The 18,849-nt window shown below is 36.3% G+C and overlaps 1 protein-coding gene across 1 annotated transcript in view; it reads left to right on the top strand.

Annotated features, from left to right (window-relative positions):
• SPAG16 (sperm associated antigen 16) overlaps positions 1-18,849 on the top strand; it is a 906,862-nt gene that overhangs the window by 623,288 nt on the left and 264,725 nt on the right. The window contains exon 14 of the mRNA XM_007456417.1: positions 3,524-3,589. Within this exon, the coding sequence (XP_007456479.1) occupies positions 3,524-3,589 (66 nt within the window). The remainder of the gene's footprint in view (positions 1-3,523; positions 3,590-18,849) is intronic.

Raw genomic sequence — 18,849 nt, 5'->3', positions numbered from 1 at the left:
CTAGTGATGCCATTTACTTAAAGGGAAAGATCTGGCAAGGGTCAAGAGAGGCAGTTGGGAAGTAAGAAATCAAAAAGTCTCCTTTTGCATATGTCATGTCTAACATGCTGTATCAGACAGGTCACAAGCAGGAAACAGATGATACGTGGAGTACACTCACGTTGAATGGTTACAGAAATGTGAACAGGGTTAAGGGACCAAACACAGCACCCAAACGCTAGCAACAATGGAAAGCTATTACTACCACTAGGTCTGAAGGGGCTGGGGAAGGACAACATTACTGAACAGTGTGAGCTGTAGCCATTGGAGAGGACCTGCACGACATAAGCAGTGGAATTAGGTAGAGGGCAGAGCCAATGAGAAAAATCACAGCTGAACAGGAAGGGAGCTGAAGTGATCATTTATCCATCTTCTATACAGTTCCACTCTTCCATATCCTGCTGGTGGTTTTCTCTTACTGAATCCAACCAGAAGACAGAGAACCTGAGAGCCCACAGTGATGTAGTTAGTAGAGATCAGGGCACAGAGAAGGAAGGGCCACATGGGGAATTCATCTGAGAGACAAATAGAAAAAACAGCACTGATGCCGATAAGACTCCTTTGTGGGGTCTTAGGAGGCAGATAGATAGCTAAGGGTAGAGATGTTGATTTGGACATCATCACTATTTCAGTGGCCTATCTAGCATGTACTAAGAGCTAATATTTGTAAGCTCTTACTTTGTGATAGGCACTGTTCCAACATTTCACACGCATTATCTCATTTAATTCTCAAAACAGACCTATAGGTTAAATACCATTATCTCATTGGACATGGGTAATAGCGTTTAACCTATAGATTTGTTTTGAGAATTACTTGAGGCAACAGAAGCACAGTGAAGTGAAGCAACCTGTTTAAGTTCACATAGCTATTTGGTAGCAGAGCCAAGAATTAAGTTCCAGATGTTTTTATCCCCAGAGTCAATAATGGAAACCATTATTGCATACAGCTTTTCTGAGAAAATCAAATACTGGAGCAGTGACACGTTAGGTCACATGATTGTTTTTTTGTTTTTTTGTTTTTTTTTGGTAAAACTCTTCCCTTTTTTTCATTTTTTCCACTTCTTTGAAAGAAAACAATTCTGACAAGAATTCATCAAAGAAGATATTCTGAAATTTAATGCCCCGGTGTGGGTATTGCTTTTGATTAAGGCTGTTCGAAGACTAGAATATTAGTAACCCACATATTCCCTGTACCACAAAAAAAGAGTAGATTCACTTTTATCTTGGAAACAAAACTGGATAGAAAAGCTTTTTTAACTTTTCTTAATTCATGAAACATTTATCTTCGAGTCAGGCTTTGTTATAGTAGCACAAATGTGTTCCATCAGCATTTCCATTATAACCCCATATTTCCAGGGCTTTTCAAGAGTGCCTTAGAGATTCTACTTTGAATTAAAACTTGGCATTCAGGATTTGAATCAGAAAACTCCATTTTCCTTACCAATTAATCAAATAGTTTAGAGGTTCTCAGTTTAGAAGAGGACCAAACATAAAACTTTTGTTAATGCAAAAAGTATTTTAAGACAAATTTACTAACAAATATTTTAAAATATTAATGCTATACAACTATAATATTATATAACTATTTATATTAGTTCTCAAAAAAATTAACCATAAACACTCCTAAGATAATATATGAAAGATAACCATAACATCTTATACTTTGCCTTTTTGGCTTTGTAAGTAATTTATCTCTACTTTGGGAATTTCGGTGATTGGAAGTCCTCAGCATAATTGAATTAATGTTATTAACAGTATCAAGATGCTGAGCCAGAAGAGCCTAAGTAGGGGGAATCCTGAGAGGGTGCCAAAGTATTTCAACATATTTTTATGAATTTTAAATTCATGTGGGGAAATTTTGCATTCTATACAAAGGGATTAACAGCATGCATTAATTCTGTAAATAGATATTTGAAATATAATGTGCTGAATGCAATGGCAGTAATGAGGATTGAATAAGTTTAGTTACAAAGCCTTTCCACTTAGTTCCAAGCTATTCCATGAATGTTCTGCAACAACGAGGGGGCATGATGATGACCCTGTATCTTTAATATCTCATTCTGCAGTCTTTTCTGTAATCTCTCCTCCAGCCTTAAATGGTTTAGGACTAAGTAAGCACAAGGTAGTGAATGAAAGTAGATGAAGCCTTTTGAGTAAACCTGCTCTCCTGACTGACTTCTCTCCAGCCACACTGGCCTCCTTGCTATTCCAGAAACACACCAGGCAAACTCCCACATTGAGATTTGTTCTAGCTTTTCTTCTTCCTGGAATTGCTTTTCCTCCAGATGTCTGCTTGCCCAACTCCCTTACTGCCTCAGTCTTGGTTCAAACCCTGCTTTCCGAGCGTGGTCAAACTCCATCACTCTACTTGATAATTCGATTTGCCCTTAGCCCTTCAATCCCAGGACTCATGACACCCCTTACCCTACCTGACTTTTCTTCTTTCCACAATATTTACTATCTTCTAACACACTTTGTACCTTTTAAAAATATTTCTTATCTTCTAACACACTTTGTACCTTTGTACTTTCCCTCTCCCCCTGGAATGTAAGGTCAGTGAAGACAAGGTTCTTTGTTTTATTCACTGACATATTCTAAGCACCTAGAATTGTGCTGAACATATATTAATTGCTCAAGGATATTTGTTAAATGAATAATACACTGTTGAATGAAATCTGAATTTCTGCCTATAAGAAGAATCCACAAACAACATTCCAGATATAACTTTCTCTGTTCCCTGGTTCTTCTGTGGAATTTGAGTTATTTCCCTAAGATAGGTAAGAATGCTCTTTGAACATCAGTGTCAAAATGAAAGGTCCCACATTTAAATCCTTTTTGTAATGTGTTATGGGCCCATTTTTCTTAAAATTGTTTAAACTAAAACTTGGAAATTTTGTGGTTAAATTGGATTTTAGTTTTAGCTATTGTTTGGAAAAGATGACCTGAATGGGTAGATGCAAAGTATGGTTTTCACAAAACAAATGCTTATTTTACTGGGCACATTTGTAACATTATTTTATACTTGTAATGATATTAATACCAAACTGTGAAAGTTTATGAATTAAAATGTGATCTTGTGATTAAAAAGGAGAAAGAACCCCACACCCTCAGCAGTGGTGAAAATGTGCTGAAAACAAGGGCTTTCTATAAGGGCTTCACTACTTGGCACCATGGCTTGAAAGCTATGTTAATTGCAGAATAGAGTCAGTTAGTGAGAGTTCACCACCGGCTCAGTGGTATAAAAGTGAGGACCCTGGAATTTCAGTGTAGATACTAACGCTGTTGGCACACACACCAGCACAGCCCTGTCTGATTCTGAATGGTAGCTGACAGCAAAAGCTAGCCTTTTCTCCCATGAGTATGTATTAGTTTTATTTATGGACTTAAACATTACTTTGAAACAAGTAAGATCTGTTATCTTTCCTTTTCTTTTCACATATTAAATTGAATTTATTTGATTTGTATTTCTGCTTTGTTTTCTTAGGGTAAATGTGAGCAGTCCCTCTATGGTCACATGCATTCCATCAATGATGCCACCTTCACTCCTAGGGTGAGTTCTGTTCTCCCATAAATTATTTTACTGCTTCATATATACAAATTCATTTTAATGAAACAAAGTTCCAGAGAAAAATGGCAGGTTAACAGGGTGAGAGAGCAAATTTGAGAATTAATTATAGCAGTGAAAAAAATATATATGTAGTCTAGGGTTACAGAAGTTTAAAACACACACACTATACAGTGGTAGAAACAAGGAGGAAATCTCCTATTGTACTTAACTCCACTTAAACACATTTTTAAAAAGCTTTTTGTCTAATGTGGGCTTCAAGAAAGTAAGTGGGATATAAACTTGTAAATTTTAAAGTAAAATCACAAAATAATGAAAATGCTTGAAAGGAAACCTATAAAAAATGTTAAAGAAATAGGGCCTTTCTTCAGGTTAGAATAGAGCAACCTTGATTTGACAGTTCTTCAGTTCCTCATGGACAGGTTTCACATATGTCTTTCTTTATGTAAACTGATGACATAGCATAAATATGTATCTGCAGTTTGAGATATGTAGATATCAGGATGATTTCACCAGTGATGAAGATTGTTAAACATGGCTTTGAGTTTCTGTGCCAATTGAGGTTGTCTCTAAAAGAGTTCAGATAGTAATCGTGGAAGGATGATTTAAGTTTGTTCCTTCTCAGATGAAAGCAATTTGACTAGATAGATGACCTCTCAAGTCCCTTCAAACTCTAGCTAACATTTTAATTTGGCTCTACGTTCCCAAGAGAGTGTAAATCTTAATTCCATACTCCTCTTTCTTTTCCAGTTAGCTAAAAAAGAAATCTGATAGATCACCTACGTCTAACTTCGAAATGACAGCTTAGTCAAAACTCCATTACTATCATGCTGTTATTATTCTTTCAGAGAGAGAAAAATATTCACTAAAAATCATTTCTACTAAAGGAATGTTGTTTACCTCACTGAAATTGTGCCGGTGTCGTCAGCCCTGGAATGTTCATGATTGGCTCAACTAAAATTAAATTCTAACAAATTTGTCTTAGTAAGGAATTTCCATTTGATTGACTCTACTGAGCCAATATATTATGGATTAGGTCTAAATACCAAGTAAAATTTTATTTCTAGCAGCGTATAGTACCATTTAAGCACTATGGACCCACATGATAGGATATTTATGTTAAAAAATCTATTAAGTGGCCTAGAGCTTCACATACCCCAGGGAAATTAAATAGAAGCTAAAATGAAGTAAACTAATATTTTGTAAGTCAGGCATTTATTTTGGTAAGCAATATCATAGCTGAAAAAGACGTACCATTTAACATCCTAAATAGTAAAATTAATAAATATGGAAATAGCCAAATTAGACTTAGTCAGCAATCAAGGGACACATACATTAATTACGTATATTTCAAAAGCAGGGTAATGAATATGAGGTCCATGTGTCCAATATCAAAGTGGCTAACCCGTTTTTGCTTACACACTTTGTTCATACCAAAGGGACGATTACAACCCTATTCCAAATCAATATCCCAAAGCCTCATTGAATTTTTCCATTAATTTATCTCTTCTTCACTGGAAATAGTTAATAAACTATTAAGGAAGTGATGTTTTGTTATGATGAATGACACTCTTAAGTAAAATTTTCCATCACTCGTGTCAACTGTTCTGAAAACTGTCGTATTTCACGTACCCGGTAGGGAATGTCAAGAGGGAGGAGGCAGCAGTAACTGAAAGACTTCCAGGATGTCTCAAGCACATGGCATCGTGACACAGTTTACATTCAAACCTCAGGCAAAGTTGTGGTCATAAATGCATCATGCGGTACATACATGGCAGGCAGAGATTTGAATTATTTAGTGTTAGCTCTGCTAATTGTCTGATGCCTTAGGGATATGCATTCAAGTTACATTACCAGTTAAAAATGCGTTCAGCTGTTTACATAAACACAATTTTAGGAAAAGTCTACAATTTTAGATTTGTAAGCAGAAATAAAAAATGTAAAACTCAGTGTTATCCAGCTAGCAACCAAGAATCACGGAAACAAATATACAATATACAGTGTATATATATGGTTCTGTAAAGCTGTATAAGTTGAAATTTATTTCTGTGTTATAATGTTAGGGCTCTGATGTCTTCACCTCTGACCGATTTTTCTGTTGGAGATAGACATTTATTTAAAACCTCTTTTTAAAGTAATCTGTTAATGAAACACTTTAAGGACCTATGAAAGCTTTTTATTAGGTCAATTTTGTAAAGCAAAACCAAAATATTTTTTAAAAGTTGACAGTAATTGCTGGAATAATATTAATAGACACATACAATTCAATGTAAGTAAAAGATTGTTTTAAACTATGTAAAAATACATAGCAAGAAAATGAGCAGGGTATTCCTATCAGTGGGAGTCTCCCCGGCCTTCAGTTTTCCAGGAAATTGACCCATAGTCTGACTAGGGTAGGGATTCCATCAAGCCTTCTAGAAACTCTTTCTGGTCCTCTTCTAGAGTGATATTATGGTGGGGTGGGTGTCCTTATCTCTCTGTGGACATTCCCAGCTGTTCTGAGAGACACATAGTCAGGATGACTATGCTGTGCCTGCCTGGTAAGGCCAGGTGAACACTAAATCAACTCTATTAGAATACCAGTTGGGAATATTTACCTTCATTTCACACATTCAAGCTGGGAATTTAGTCTCAATTCATTAGTTATTAAACAAAATTGAAAGGCTGTGTAGAATCAAAGAAACTACTAGTAGTTCTAGAGGTCTAACCAGCTCATCATGAAAGGAAACTTCAGACCTACCTCGAGTACTATTCTCACTTCTTTTAATTGACCTGTTGTTTTATTCAAATACTGTTATAGTGATTATTTTAATGTAGAGGTGTATATCTTTATTGTTACTAATTATGTAAAATATGGATATTTTGATTTTGAAGTGAATAATATAATATATAGCCTTAATAGAAGACTAGTCAAATTCTAACTTGTTTTCCACCTGTATAATTCCATGGAAACTGTAACTGCTGTGAATATGGTGAAAGAGAGTGAAGTCTATCAGTTTTACGTTTACAGCAGTTGCGAGTTTTAAGCAAATAAGAGGGAAAGAAGTTTAATAGTAGTTTGTAGTAAGGTAGATACCCCCTCTGTTGGCCTTGAGTCATGTGGAGGGCAAGAGAAATAATTTCCTGTTTTAGAGAACTTGAAGAAGAGTGTAACTATGAGAAGTAATTCAGGCCAAGAAGGTGAAGGAAGTGTTTGGAACAGAGAGTGGCATTACAGGGGAATTGGTTGATCATGTATATGGATCATTAGAGGATGGAGTAGAAGGGTGTGTGAGAGAGAGGAAGGGTAATGGGCTAAGATTAAGGGACAAACACAGCTCTTTGAAGATGAGAGTCTGTGTAATAAGGGAAAACATGTTGGCCTGGGCACCTATCAATAACAGAAATAAGTATAACAATCACATTCTGCATGTCAAAATGACCATAGAATCAAAATGACTACATCAAAATGAAAAATCAAAAAGCCAAATACTCATAAAATATGATAGTATAGAAAAAAGATTAAGTCCACTCTGCATTTCCTATCCCTAGATATCTTACCCTGAGCTTCCTATCAACAGGTATCAGAGGTTATGGATTCAAGTTGTCTGATAAAGAGTTGCCCCAGGAAGTGTGGGCTAAGTCAGCTTTAGTTCAAAAGTCATTGAGGGCAGATTGGACTTTCAGAATTAAGTCATGGATCATGGATCAAATGAGATATTTTAAAATCAAAATGTGCCATAACCCCACTGAAATCCTAAGGTAGATTCACTGCTGTCCTTCACTACTGGAAGCTCCCAGTCACTCTCCCTCATTCTTTGAAGGCTAGAGTTCCTGAATCACTGTCTTTCCCTACATGTATGGCCCATAGAGTACTCTGATCACTTTCTTGTTGACCACTTTCCCTCCAACACTTCTTTATCCTCAGTCGCATACTCCCGAAGTCAAACTGCGAGCACTTTGTCATTAACTGTAAATGCATCACTTCCAAAATCTCAATTTCAAGCATTGCTTTTCTAAAGATACCTGTCTTCCAGCTCTAAGTAAAGCCAGTACAATATTTCCACTTCATTGAGAGCTCTAATCAGCTAAAATCTTACTCAGCATCTTATCACCTTTCTGCCTTCACTTATCATTTTATCCCAGTCTGGGTTCCTCAGTTGTCATTCTGGCAATTCCACCACAAAGGACTTTGGTTCAATTTGACCTCGTTTTTTCTGTAATGCTTAACTGGCAAATCTACATTCTTTGGCCTATACTGGGAAAGACTAAAAAACACTGGAGGAGGGCTTCCCTGGTGGCGCAGTGGTTGAGAGTCTGCCTGCCGATGCAGGGGACATGGGTTCGTGCCCCGGTCCGGGAAGATCCCACATGCCGTGGAGCGGCTGGGCCCGTGAGCCATGGCTGCTGAGCCTGCGCGTCCGGAGCCTGTGCTACGCAACAGGAGAGGCCACAACAGTGAGAGGCCCACGTACTGCCAAAAAACAAAACAAAACAAAACAAAAAAACACTGGAGGAAACTATACACACTGTTTTTTTTCTTTAAATTAAATTTCCCTTTCCTTGTTTCATTATGTATTATTTGAGTTCAGATGTATGTATATGTATATCTATATCTATATATCCATAATTTCTTTGACTTTTGAATGGTGGTATTATTTCTGCATTATATCTTATTCCTCCATGTTGCCCAGAAATCTCCTATATCATTTTCTCCTCAACCATTCAAATATGAACTCCAAGCCAACAACTCCCCTGAAACTCTCTGATTTCCATATTGTTTCATCTAATGACCATTTCTCCATTATTATTAAACTTTACTTTTCATGGTTACTTTTAAAACCTTCTTCTTGAATCCTGAGAAGTAAAATCGCCGTGGTCACTGCTTTTTAAACTACTGTTCTGGATCCTTCTCTACTACCTGACTCCCAAATACTAAACTGTATCAAGACTCAATCTTAAATCTTATTCTCTAGCAGGTTCTCTTCTTGCATCATCTCACTCAAACGTGTGGCTTTTAATTTCATGTGCATGTGATGATTTCTAGGTAAATCCCACTCTGTAATTCAGACTCACTGTTAGCTATTTTGCATCTCAGCCTAAATATCTATATCTCATTTTAATATGTTAAAAATGAAACTATTGCTTTCCCTTTCTCCTAACTGGTTCCTTTCCCCATCTTTTCATTAGTCATTGTGACCCTATTAATCCCAATGCAGAAGCAGAAGGATCAGTCCTGGTTCACAATTGTCTTGGGGCTTTCTGTCTGTTCACTGTAAAAAAAAAAATCTCTCTACACTGGAAAGCAGTAAAAAGGAATGAGAAAAAGGACATTTTAAATCTTGTTTGGCTCAATAGCTCCAGCATCTAGTGTAGCTTATCTTGCATACTTAATATTAAAAAATGTGATGAATAAATGCAGAGTTTTAGACAAATGAAAGCACACGGATTTCATTATAGCATTGTATCATTGCATCTTATTTATTTCAACTTTACTGGTTTTCAAAGTCCTGTGGATATTGAACTGCAAGACACAAACTCACTTATTGATAATTCTCACAATAGATTAGTTGCTCCTTAGAAAGCTTCTATAAATCATAGTGTTCCATAACTTTGGAGCCCTGGAAAGTTACCCAACTGCAGTTATACTTATCTCCTAGTACATTTTGGATCCTGGCTTTGCCATTCACAACATGTATAATCTTTTTTTTATTATTAATTTTTTTTCCAAACTGATGCAAAATATTTATTCCAAGTTAGTTATTTTATGCAGTAGTTTTCCCCCTCAACAGACTTGTTATAACCACATCTTTTAAATCTGTAAATGATGTTATCAAAATAATCTTAATCTTTGATATCTCACAAAAATGTATATTTTACAATCCACCATGAATATCAAGGCTGCAAGAATAACACATTTCCTATATCCAAATATTTTACAGCTGTACCCAGAAAGAAAAAAAAAAAATTGGGGGGGAAACCGTATATGCTGGGTTAAGGGCTAACATTACCCGAGCAGCCAGAAATAAAATTAAGTATCCAAATTATTAGCATTAATTTAATACAGTTATAACTTCAGTAGTTACTTTGTCATTGACAGTGATTGCTTGAGCACAGGGCTGAGTGCCCCAAGGGCTGGTAGTAGAAGCTGCTGCTGCAGACCAGTGCCGCCTCCTCTCTGTTCTGCCAGCTCCCACCTGTGCATCGCCCCATATATACCGTGTGTATGTGTGTGTATAGTTGCTTTACAGTGTTGTGTTAGTTTCTGGTGTACAGCAAAGTGGATCATCTATATGTCTATATATATATATCCCCTGTTTTTTGGATTTCCTTCCCATTTAAGTCACCACAGAGCACTGAGTAGAGTTCCCTGTGCTATACAGTAGTTTCACATTAGTTATCTATTTTATACATAGTGGTGAATCATCCCATTCCCCCTGCCCTGGTATCCATATGTCCATTCTCTACGTCTGGGTCTCTGTTTCTGCTTTGCAAATAAGTTCATCTGTATCATTTTTCTAGATTCCACATATAAGCAATATTATACCATATTTGTTTTTTTCTTTCTGACTTACTTCACTGTGTATGACCGTCTCTAGGTCCATCCACGTCTCTGCAATTTGCACAATTTCATTCCTTTTTATGGCTGAGAAGATGTTTAATATTGAGTAAATCATTTAGTTCTTTTGTAAAAATGAATGATATAAAGAACAGTGAATATTAGATAATATATATAATGTGTTCATATAATAGTACCTGGCAAATCCAAAATGCTATTACTATCACTTCTACTCCTACCACTCCTACTATTACTATCATTATTATTATTACTACTACTACTATTATTCTTGGAGCTAATATTTCTTTCTAGCCATTTGTGTTCAAATAAGTAGACATAAATAAAAGAACAACCACACACAAATATATGACTTTCTTCTATCCTATAATTTAATTTTATTTAATATAATATAAATGTTATAAACATAAAACTGCAGTATATATTTCACACTTTAACAAAAATAAGAAAATGAAATTCTAAAACTATTCTAAATAAGAAATTATGGAATTGTATTAAACTTGAGCTAAATTCCACTAAAAAAAAAAAAATGGGCATAAACCTCCATAGGAGTATTTTGTCTGTTTCATATCATAGTATACCATTTAATAATTAGGCAGTTAAGAGTTTTAAATTTGATCTAGAATAGATTAATTGCTTCTCCCAAGTTACTAGTATGTGGATATAAATGCATTAATTATCTTTTTTAAAAATCATGAAAAAGTAAATACTGCAATTGCCTACCTAAAAAGTTATCCTCACTCCATTTTAGCAAAGGAAGCTCAATTTCTGATATTCTGAATTTTGTTTATTTTTAACCAATCTCAAACAGAAAGTGCTTAGTATCCATCTTTGGTCATTTTATATAAAGAGATAGAAATAACATTTAAGTCATGCAGCCATTGATCTTCTGAAGGACAAATGATGTCAGGCAGTACTTACACACCAACAAAATTAATTTTGTTTACTTCTTCCGCAATACAACTTGATGTCAACTACCATTTAGCTGGGCCAATAATATTGATATTTGATGTCAGTTCTTATTCATTACTGCACCTAGATGATGCATAAGTCAGAACTTTTAGATGTATGGTGAAAAACACTAAAGCAGGTTCTATCTGGGGAAATTGGAGACAACAGCAGAATAGAAAATTAAAACATGTGGAACATGACATTTTCATTTTATATAATATTTGAATTATTTCAATAATTCCTACATATTAAAAATTAACTTCATATCTTTTAAACTAATGCCATAGTATATATTCTTAAACTAAATCTTTTAGAAAGTAACCTTCTTGCCCTAACATTTTGTGAAGAAAAAATAATTTTTGATAGAAAAGTGTGACACAAACAAAAGTAACGGAAAAATAGTTTGTGTAAGCAGCTATTCAAAGATTAATTAGAGAATATTTTTAAGTGTAATAAATTGATAGAGGTTCTTTACTTCTACTTTGTTATGTTCTCAGAAATTTAACACTGCATATGACAAAGAAGAAACAATACATTTAAGATATTACCCTGCCGCCAAAGTTTAACCTTCAGTAACTTCCCTAGTTGGATAGAGGTGATTTATGCGTTTGTAGTTTTCTTGATGATTCCGTGAAAATTAGAAACAACATGATCATGCCATATTTCTTGACTTCTTCTTTGACTATGAAACTGATAATTTGTGTGTACGTGTGTGTATATATATATATAGATAGATATAGATAGATAGATGATAGATATAGATAGATATATACATATATAAATATTCTTTAGAGGACTTAAAATATTTTGGCATATATATAAAGTTTAATAATGGAATTTCAACATACCGCTTTACTGAGCACCTACTATGTCCTGGACACTGCTCTAAATATTAAAGGTTCAGCAATGAACAGTACCAGGTTCTACCCTTATGGACCTTATATTCTGGTAAGACCCAGAGACATTAAACAAGTAAACGCATGAATAGTCTCAAGAATAATAAGTGTTATCTATCCAGAATCAATTAGGGTAAAGAGTAATGAGGTAAGAGTTGGAGCTTATAATGAAATGGTCAGAGAAGGACTCTCCGAGAGAATGACATTTAAGAAAACCATACAATGATTTTAAGGAAAACTCAAGCAAAGGCCACAGCAAAGGCCAAGTTCCTGAGATGGTGGAGGTGTGGCAATGTTAGAAGAACAGGGCACATGGAGTGGACAAGGATTAGATTAAGCAGGTGGAATATCTTACATCTAATAGATAATTGTTAACTTAGGTTGTTCTTATTGGTTAAATGTGGAATGGTTGAGGCTATTTTACAGTAACCTCATAAATGTTTATTTATACAAAAATGCCCTGGCTATGAGAAGCACAATAGATTATTTTGGCTGAATAATACCTTAATATTTTTTACCCCATAGCCCTTGACATAATTCTTGGTACAGAAAGTAACCAATAAATATTCATTGATTAGGAAATATTAGAAAGCCAGAACTAAAGAGGTATTTTAGAGGACATTCTTTGGACAATGTTCGCTGTGATATGACTAAATTTATTTTACACTATTGATCTTAAAGTATTATTTTAAAATTTATGACACATTTCAGATTGTCCATGTTTGTTTTGAGCATACAGCTGCCAAAAATTGTTCAAAATATATTTACTACTTTTATAAGAAACAGTGTCACTGCTCAGAGTATTTGGCCATTTAGGCAACTGGTCTTCCAGTATGATGAAGTCTTATTTAAGTAATTTTCACAGTACAAAAATGTTTTAATATCAAAATATGAATATAAAATTATACATTTTTCTCTAATAATGATTAATTGTAGTCAGTCTAAACTTGCATGAGATTTAAAAAGTTTGAAAAAGTACATGTAGGGTAAATAGCATGAGTTTTTCAAGAGATTGTTTTACATATATGAATAATGCCTAATGTATCATACATTATCCCTAAATCACATAATTAGAGCAAAAAGAATTGTCACACCAATTTACTCATAAGCATAATTACAAGAAAATTTAATTATCCCCTTTAATGTGATTTTCTCCACTTAATTTTGTGTTTGGGGGTGAATGTGACCCTATGAATCCATACTTCAAGAAGTAACTGCTATAAAGACGCAGACTACTAGAGAATGGACTTGAGGACGTGAGGAGGGGGAAGGGTAAGCTGGGACAAAGTGAGAGAGTGGCATGGACATATATACACTACCAAACGTAAAATAGATAGCTAGTGGGAAGCAGCCCCATAGTACAGGGAGATCAGCTCGGTGCTTTGTGACCACCTAGAGGGGTGGGATAGGGAGGGAGGGAGGGAGGGAGATGCAAGAGGGAAGAGATATGGAAACATAGGTATATGTATAAGTGATTCACTTTGTTATAAAGCAGAAACTAACACACCATTGTAAAGCAATTATACTCCAATAAAGATGTTAAAATTCTTAGTAAGTGCTCTGTAAGTATTTGTGGAAATGATTTAGGTGAATAAAAAAATCAAATCTTGTTCTAACAAGGAGAGAGACAGGTTTGACCGGATATTTCGCAGTCTGCACAAAAGTCAGCTGTTAATGTGGATATCCAGGTTCCAAACCCCTCTCTGACCTCTAGTAACTGTAGCAGAAGACTCATATTTCTCTGATTTTCATTTCCTGCCCTGCCCTCTTCATTACTCTGGGAATATAGAAGGACTGGCGTTCTCCCTTGATGAAGGACAACAGATTAATAACGTTAAGTGTCTACATCGTTGAAATTGCCATCCCTGGTATATTTCAAGTGTAACATCAACTGTGACTAGTTTTTACTCTTCAGGGGCTCCTCTGATCTCCAGTTCCTTATGTAAATTAATGCAAAAACTGCACCAGTAGTATCACGTGCTATTCATTTCAAACTCCAAAGGGAATGTTCTGTTTCTTGATTTGGCAAATGGAAAGAACAGAGTGGCAGTGTGCTGAGTTACAGGTTAACAAACAGAATATTGGTCCAACCTGGGATGAAGAGCACTGGGAAAGAAAGTATGGTGTTATTCTCAAGTCTGTTGAATCAGAGATTCATTTATATCTATTTTGTTCTCATGTATAAATATCTCTAAAAGGTAACGTTATAGTAAAATATATTTTATTCCATTTAGGAGGTTTACAAATTATTTTCAACAGATGACTCCATACCTCATTAAGGGCTTAGGATCATGTCTTATCCATTTCTGTTTTGCATCTCTCCTGTCCTCTCTCCCTCACCACACTCCATTACCTGGAACTGGGTCATTCTAACATGGAACACTTATCTGGTAAATATTTAATCAATGACTAAACTTTATCAGAGTCCTTAAAAAAAGAAATTTCATCATCTTTTAAAATTATGTACAAATTTCTTTCTTCAGCTCATCATAACAAATGAAAGTAGACTAGTGGAGGGATAGAAATGTACTATTCTGGGAAAAGGATGGGTTAGGGCAGCTTGATTAAATGGATCAAAAAGTAGTAAAAGTTTAGCAGTTGACAAACTGGTTTTTAAAAGCATTTGAATGTCCTTTAATTCACAAATTAGAAAACCCATTAGTGTGGGTTGTTTTAGGAAGCAAGATTATCAGTGCAGGCTTCATTCAAATGTTAACAAATATGGGCATACGTACTTTACTTAAAAATGGTTGTTTAGAGAAAATAAGTTGATGGGCAGAGGCAAAGAGCTCTCAAGTTATAAGCATTTCAAGAAAATATATGCTCTGTGTCTGTGTGTGTGTAGTATGTGTGTGAATTACTCAAGTGACCACATTAATTATACATATATGTGTCTTATTATAATTGCTTAAACATTGGATGAGAATTCTATTGGCATGTGTTAGTTAAATCTTAAATTTATTTTCCAGTTTCACAGGGAAAGTGACAAGAAAAGATATAAAACTCCAAGCTCTATTCAGGCTTTTCATTGTCCATGTTCACTAATGAGCCACATTCCACTCCCCCTCCCCCTCCCCCAATATCTAGTATTTTTACCCTCAACTTCTGCTAGTTCCAAGGTCACTATGCCAAAATTAAATAATAATGTGCATCAAAATTCAATTTAAAAGCTTTGAATAAAGACCTTCCATCTGATTTACAAATGAATTTATTCCTGACTTTCTTCTTGTTTATCTAATGGATTTGAATTCAATCAGATTGAGTTTCTGATCCCAGCTACTGCTTACCAGGTATGTGAATTAGAAATAGCCTCAGAGGATCAAGATGGTGGAGTAGGAGGACATGGAACTCACCTCCCCCAACAGACACACCAAAAATATATCTAGATGTGGAACAGTTCTCACCGAAAACCAACTGGAAGCTGGCAGAAGATCTCTTATACAACCAAATCTTCAAGAAAGATTCCCATATAACCAGGTAGAAAGGAAAAAACAAAAAAAGTATCAAGACAGGACCAGCACCCTTGGAAGGTATCTGTGAAGAAGAGAAGGTTGATACGGGCAGGCCCACACCCCGGGAAGCCCCCTTGCCTGCTGGGAGGTCTGCTGGGAAAGGTGGAGGGACTTGAGGGGCCTGGACTCTGCTCAAGAGGAGTGCTGTGTGCTGACTTGCTGCCACCTTGCTGCACTTCCCAGCCTGAAATGCGCACCAACTGGGGGCTGCTAGCGTGTGCAGCAACTAGGCAGTGAATCGCAGGAGGATGGGCCCTAAGAGAGGACTCAGTCTAGCTGCACAGAGATAGCCTAGAGGGCCTGGGGTATGGGCCCCACCCACCAGCACCAGCCTAGCACTGGGTCCGGGATGAACACAATGGAGAAAAGGACAGAACTTTGGGCTGCTTCTGGGCAAAACCATGGATGCACAGGAGGTGCATAGGTTTACTGTGACCACACGGGCCTCACTTGCTTCAGCACTCACCTCCTTTGGGACAGAGCATGCACTTAAGGACAACAGAGCCTTATTGAACCCAACACTCAGGGCTTCCACTCCAACAACTGGGGAGCAGACCTCAGCTTCTGACAGGGCTATCAGCCATGGAGCAAAGAGGAGGCCCCACCCAACATTCAGTGCAGGCTCTGGACACCACAACACCAGTCTCACCCACCAGCAAGGGGCTAATGGCCATCACGCACTGAGGAAGGATATGGCTGGCATCTATACCAAAAACAGCCCTTACACCAAAAATATTGGACTTACACAGGGGTGCTCCCACATAAAAACACCCCTTCAAGACCACAGTAGATAACTGTTTCTCCTAAATTTATAGTGACAGAGAAAGTTAAATAAAATGAAAAAGCAGAGGAACTACTCCCAATGAAAAGAACAAGAGAAGGAACCAATCAAAATTAGACAACTCAGCTGCAAAGATAAAAACCGATCTAGAAGCAATGAGTAGCAGACTAAATAACACACAAGAATGAGTTAGTGATCTGGAAGATAGAATAATGGAAATCACTCAATAACAACAGCAGACAAGAAGACAAAAAAAAAAAAAGTAATGGGATAATATAAATATGCCATCCTATGCATAATAGGGGCTGCAGAAGGAGAAGAGAGAAAGAAGGGGATCAAAACTGTATTTGAAAAATTATTGTTGAAAACTTCCCAAACCTTAAGAAGGAAACAGATATTCAGGTACAAGGTACACAGAGCATCCCAAACAAGATGAACCCAAACAGACCCACACCAAGACATATCAGAATTAAAATGACAAAAGTTAAAGGTAAAGAGAAGATTCTAAAGGCAGCAAGACAAAAACAGAGTCAGTTACAAGGGAACCCTTATAAAGATATCAGCTGATTTCTCTACAGAACTGAAGGGAGTGGCATAATATATTGAAAGTCCTGAAAGGGAAAAACCTGCAACCTAGGATACTCTACTTGGCAAAGGACATTATATAATGATAAAGGGATCAATGCAAGAAGAGGATATTATACTCATTAACATATATGCACCCAATGTAGGAGCACCTAAACATATAAAACTAATACTAACAGACATAAAGGTAGAAATTGACAGGAATAAAATAATAGTAGGAGACTTTAATACCCTATGGACAGACCTTCCAGACAGAAAATTAATAAGGCAACAGAGATCCTAAATGACACAATAGACTAGTTGGACTTAATTGATATCTACAGGACACTATGTGCCCCCCCACCAAAAAAACCAACCAAACAAAAGAAACAGAATATACCTTCTTTTGAACATTCTCTAGGATAGACCACATATGGGTCACAAAACAAGCCTCAACAAATTTAAGAAGGTAGAAATTATTTCAAACATCTTTTCTGACCACAACTGTATGAAAATAGAACTCAACCACGGGGGAGGGGGGGGGGCAACGAACACATGGAGACTAAACAGTATTCTCCTAAAATACCAATGAGTCAGTGATAAAAATCGAAAAGGAAATTGGAAAATACCTGGAGACAAACAACAATGAAACACTTTGCCTTCCAATGCAGGGGGTGCGGGTTCGATCCCTGGTCAGGAGGCTAATATCCCACATGCCTCGCAGCCAAAAAACCAAAGCACAAAACTGAAGCAATATTGTAACAAATTCAGGAAAGACTGTAAAAATGATTCAATAAAGACTTTAAAAAGACATCAAAAAAATCTTAAAAAAAACACAACCTTACAAAATCTATGGGATGCAACAAAAGCATTTCTAAGGGGGAAGTTCATAGTGATACAGGCCTTCTTCAAGAAACAAAAGTCTCAAATAAACAACCTAACCTACCACCTAAAGGAATTAGGAAAAAGAAGAACAAACAAAACCCAAAGTCAGCAGAAGGAAGGAAATAATAAAGATCAGAGAGAAAATAAAGTAGAGATCAAAAAAGACAATAGAAAAGATCAATAAAGCTGGTTTTTTGAAAGGATAAACAAAATTGACAAACCTCTGGCCAATATTACATGAACCTCATAAATTCATTAAACTAATCTTGTTAGGTGCTAGATATTTTTGTATTCCTATAAATATTCTTGAGCTTTTTTTCTGTTAAATTACTTAGAAATTGGTTCTTTCATGTCTGCTCTCAAGATTTGTTAGGTGGGACTGCAGCCATTCTTAATCTAGAGTTAATTATTTCCCCACTTCTGAAGCAAGACACTTCTTTGTGCTCTAGTCCACACAGTGCCCCTGAATCTTGAACTTTTTCAGTCTGGCTACTGGGACAGGCACAATTCCCAGCCTTACGTGAGTGCCTTTCCCTGTTCCCTCTAATCATTTCAAGTGGTTCTTTTCCAGGGCTCTGGGTAGTTTCCTCAAATGCACATGCCAATCAGTACTCAGCTAAATACTGGAGGAAATTGCTCTGCAGATCTCCAGGGTTCTCTCCTCGTGTACTCTGCTCTGCAAACTTGAGCTGCCTTGTTTCCTTGGACTCTAAGCTTTATCCCCTCAACCTCGGAGTCAGCCACGCACTGTCCAGTTCCCTCTCCCTGTGCTGTGGACTAGAAACTATCAAGGCAGTATGTCACAGCAATCTTCTATGGCTCACTTCATTAGTTTCCTGTATCTCAGTGGTTATTGACCTTTGTTGCCTCATGTACGGTGTCTTGCAAACTATTGTTTCCTGTATCTTGACCATTTTTTTGGATTTTTCACACAGGAGAGTAAACCTGGTCCCTGTTACTCCATTCTCCATTGTGACTGACAGAGGGAGTCTTTTTATCATCTGCCTTTAACTGTCAACAGATTTAATCAGAAGATATGTGATTTTAATGATGACGGCATTCTTTTTAAATTTTCTAGTTAGCCCTTCCTTCCATAATAA

The sequence above is a fragment of the Lipotes vexillifer genome, unplaced genomic scaffold (assembly GCF_000442215.2).
Source record: "Lipotes vexillifer unplaced genomic scaffold, Lipotes_vexillifer_v1.1 scaffold1179, whole genome shotgun sequence".
Classification (NCBI taxonomy): Eukaryota; Metazoa; Chordata; class Mammalia; order Artiodactyla; family Lipotidae; genus Lipotes; species Lipotes vexillifer.
The sequence above is the reverse complement of the archived record's forward strand: the minus strand, read 5'-3'. Positions and strand labels throughout refer to the sequence as shown.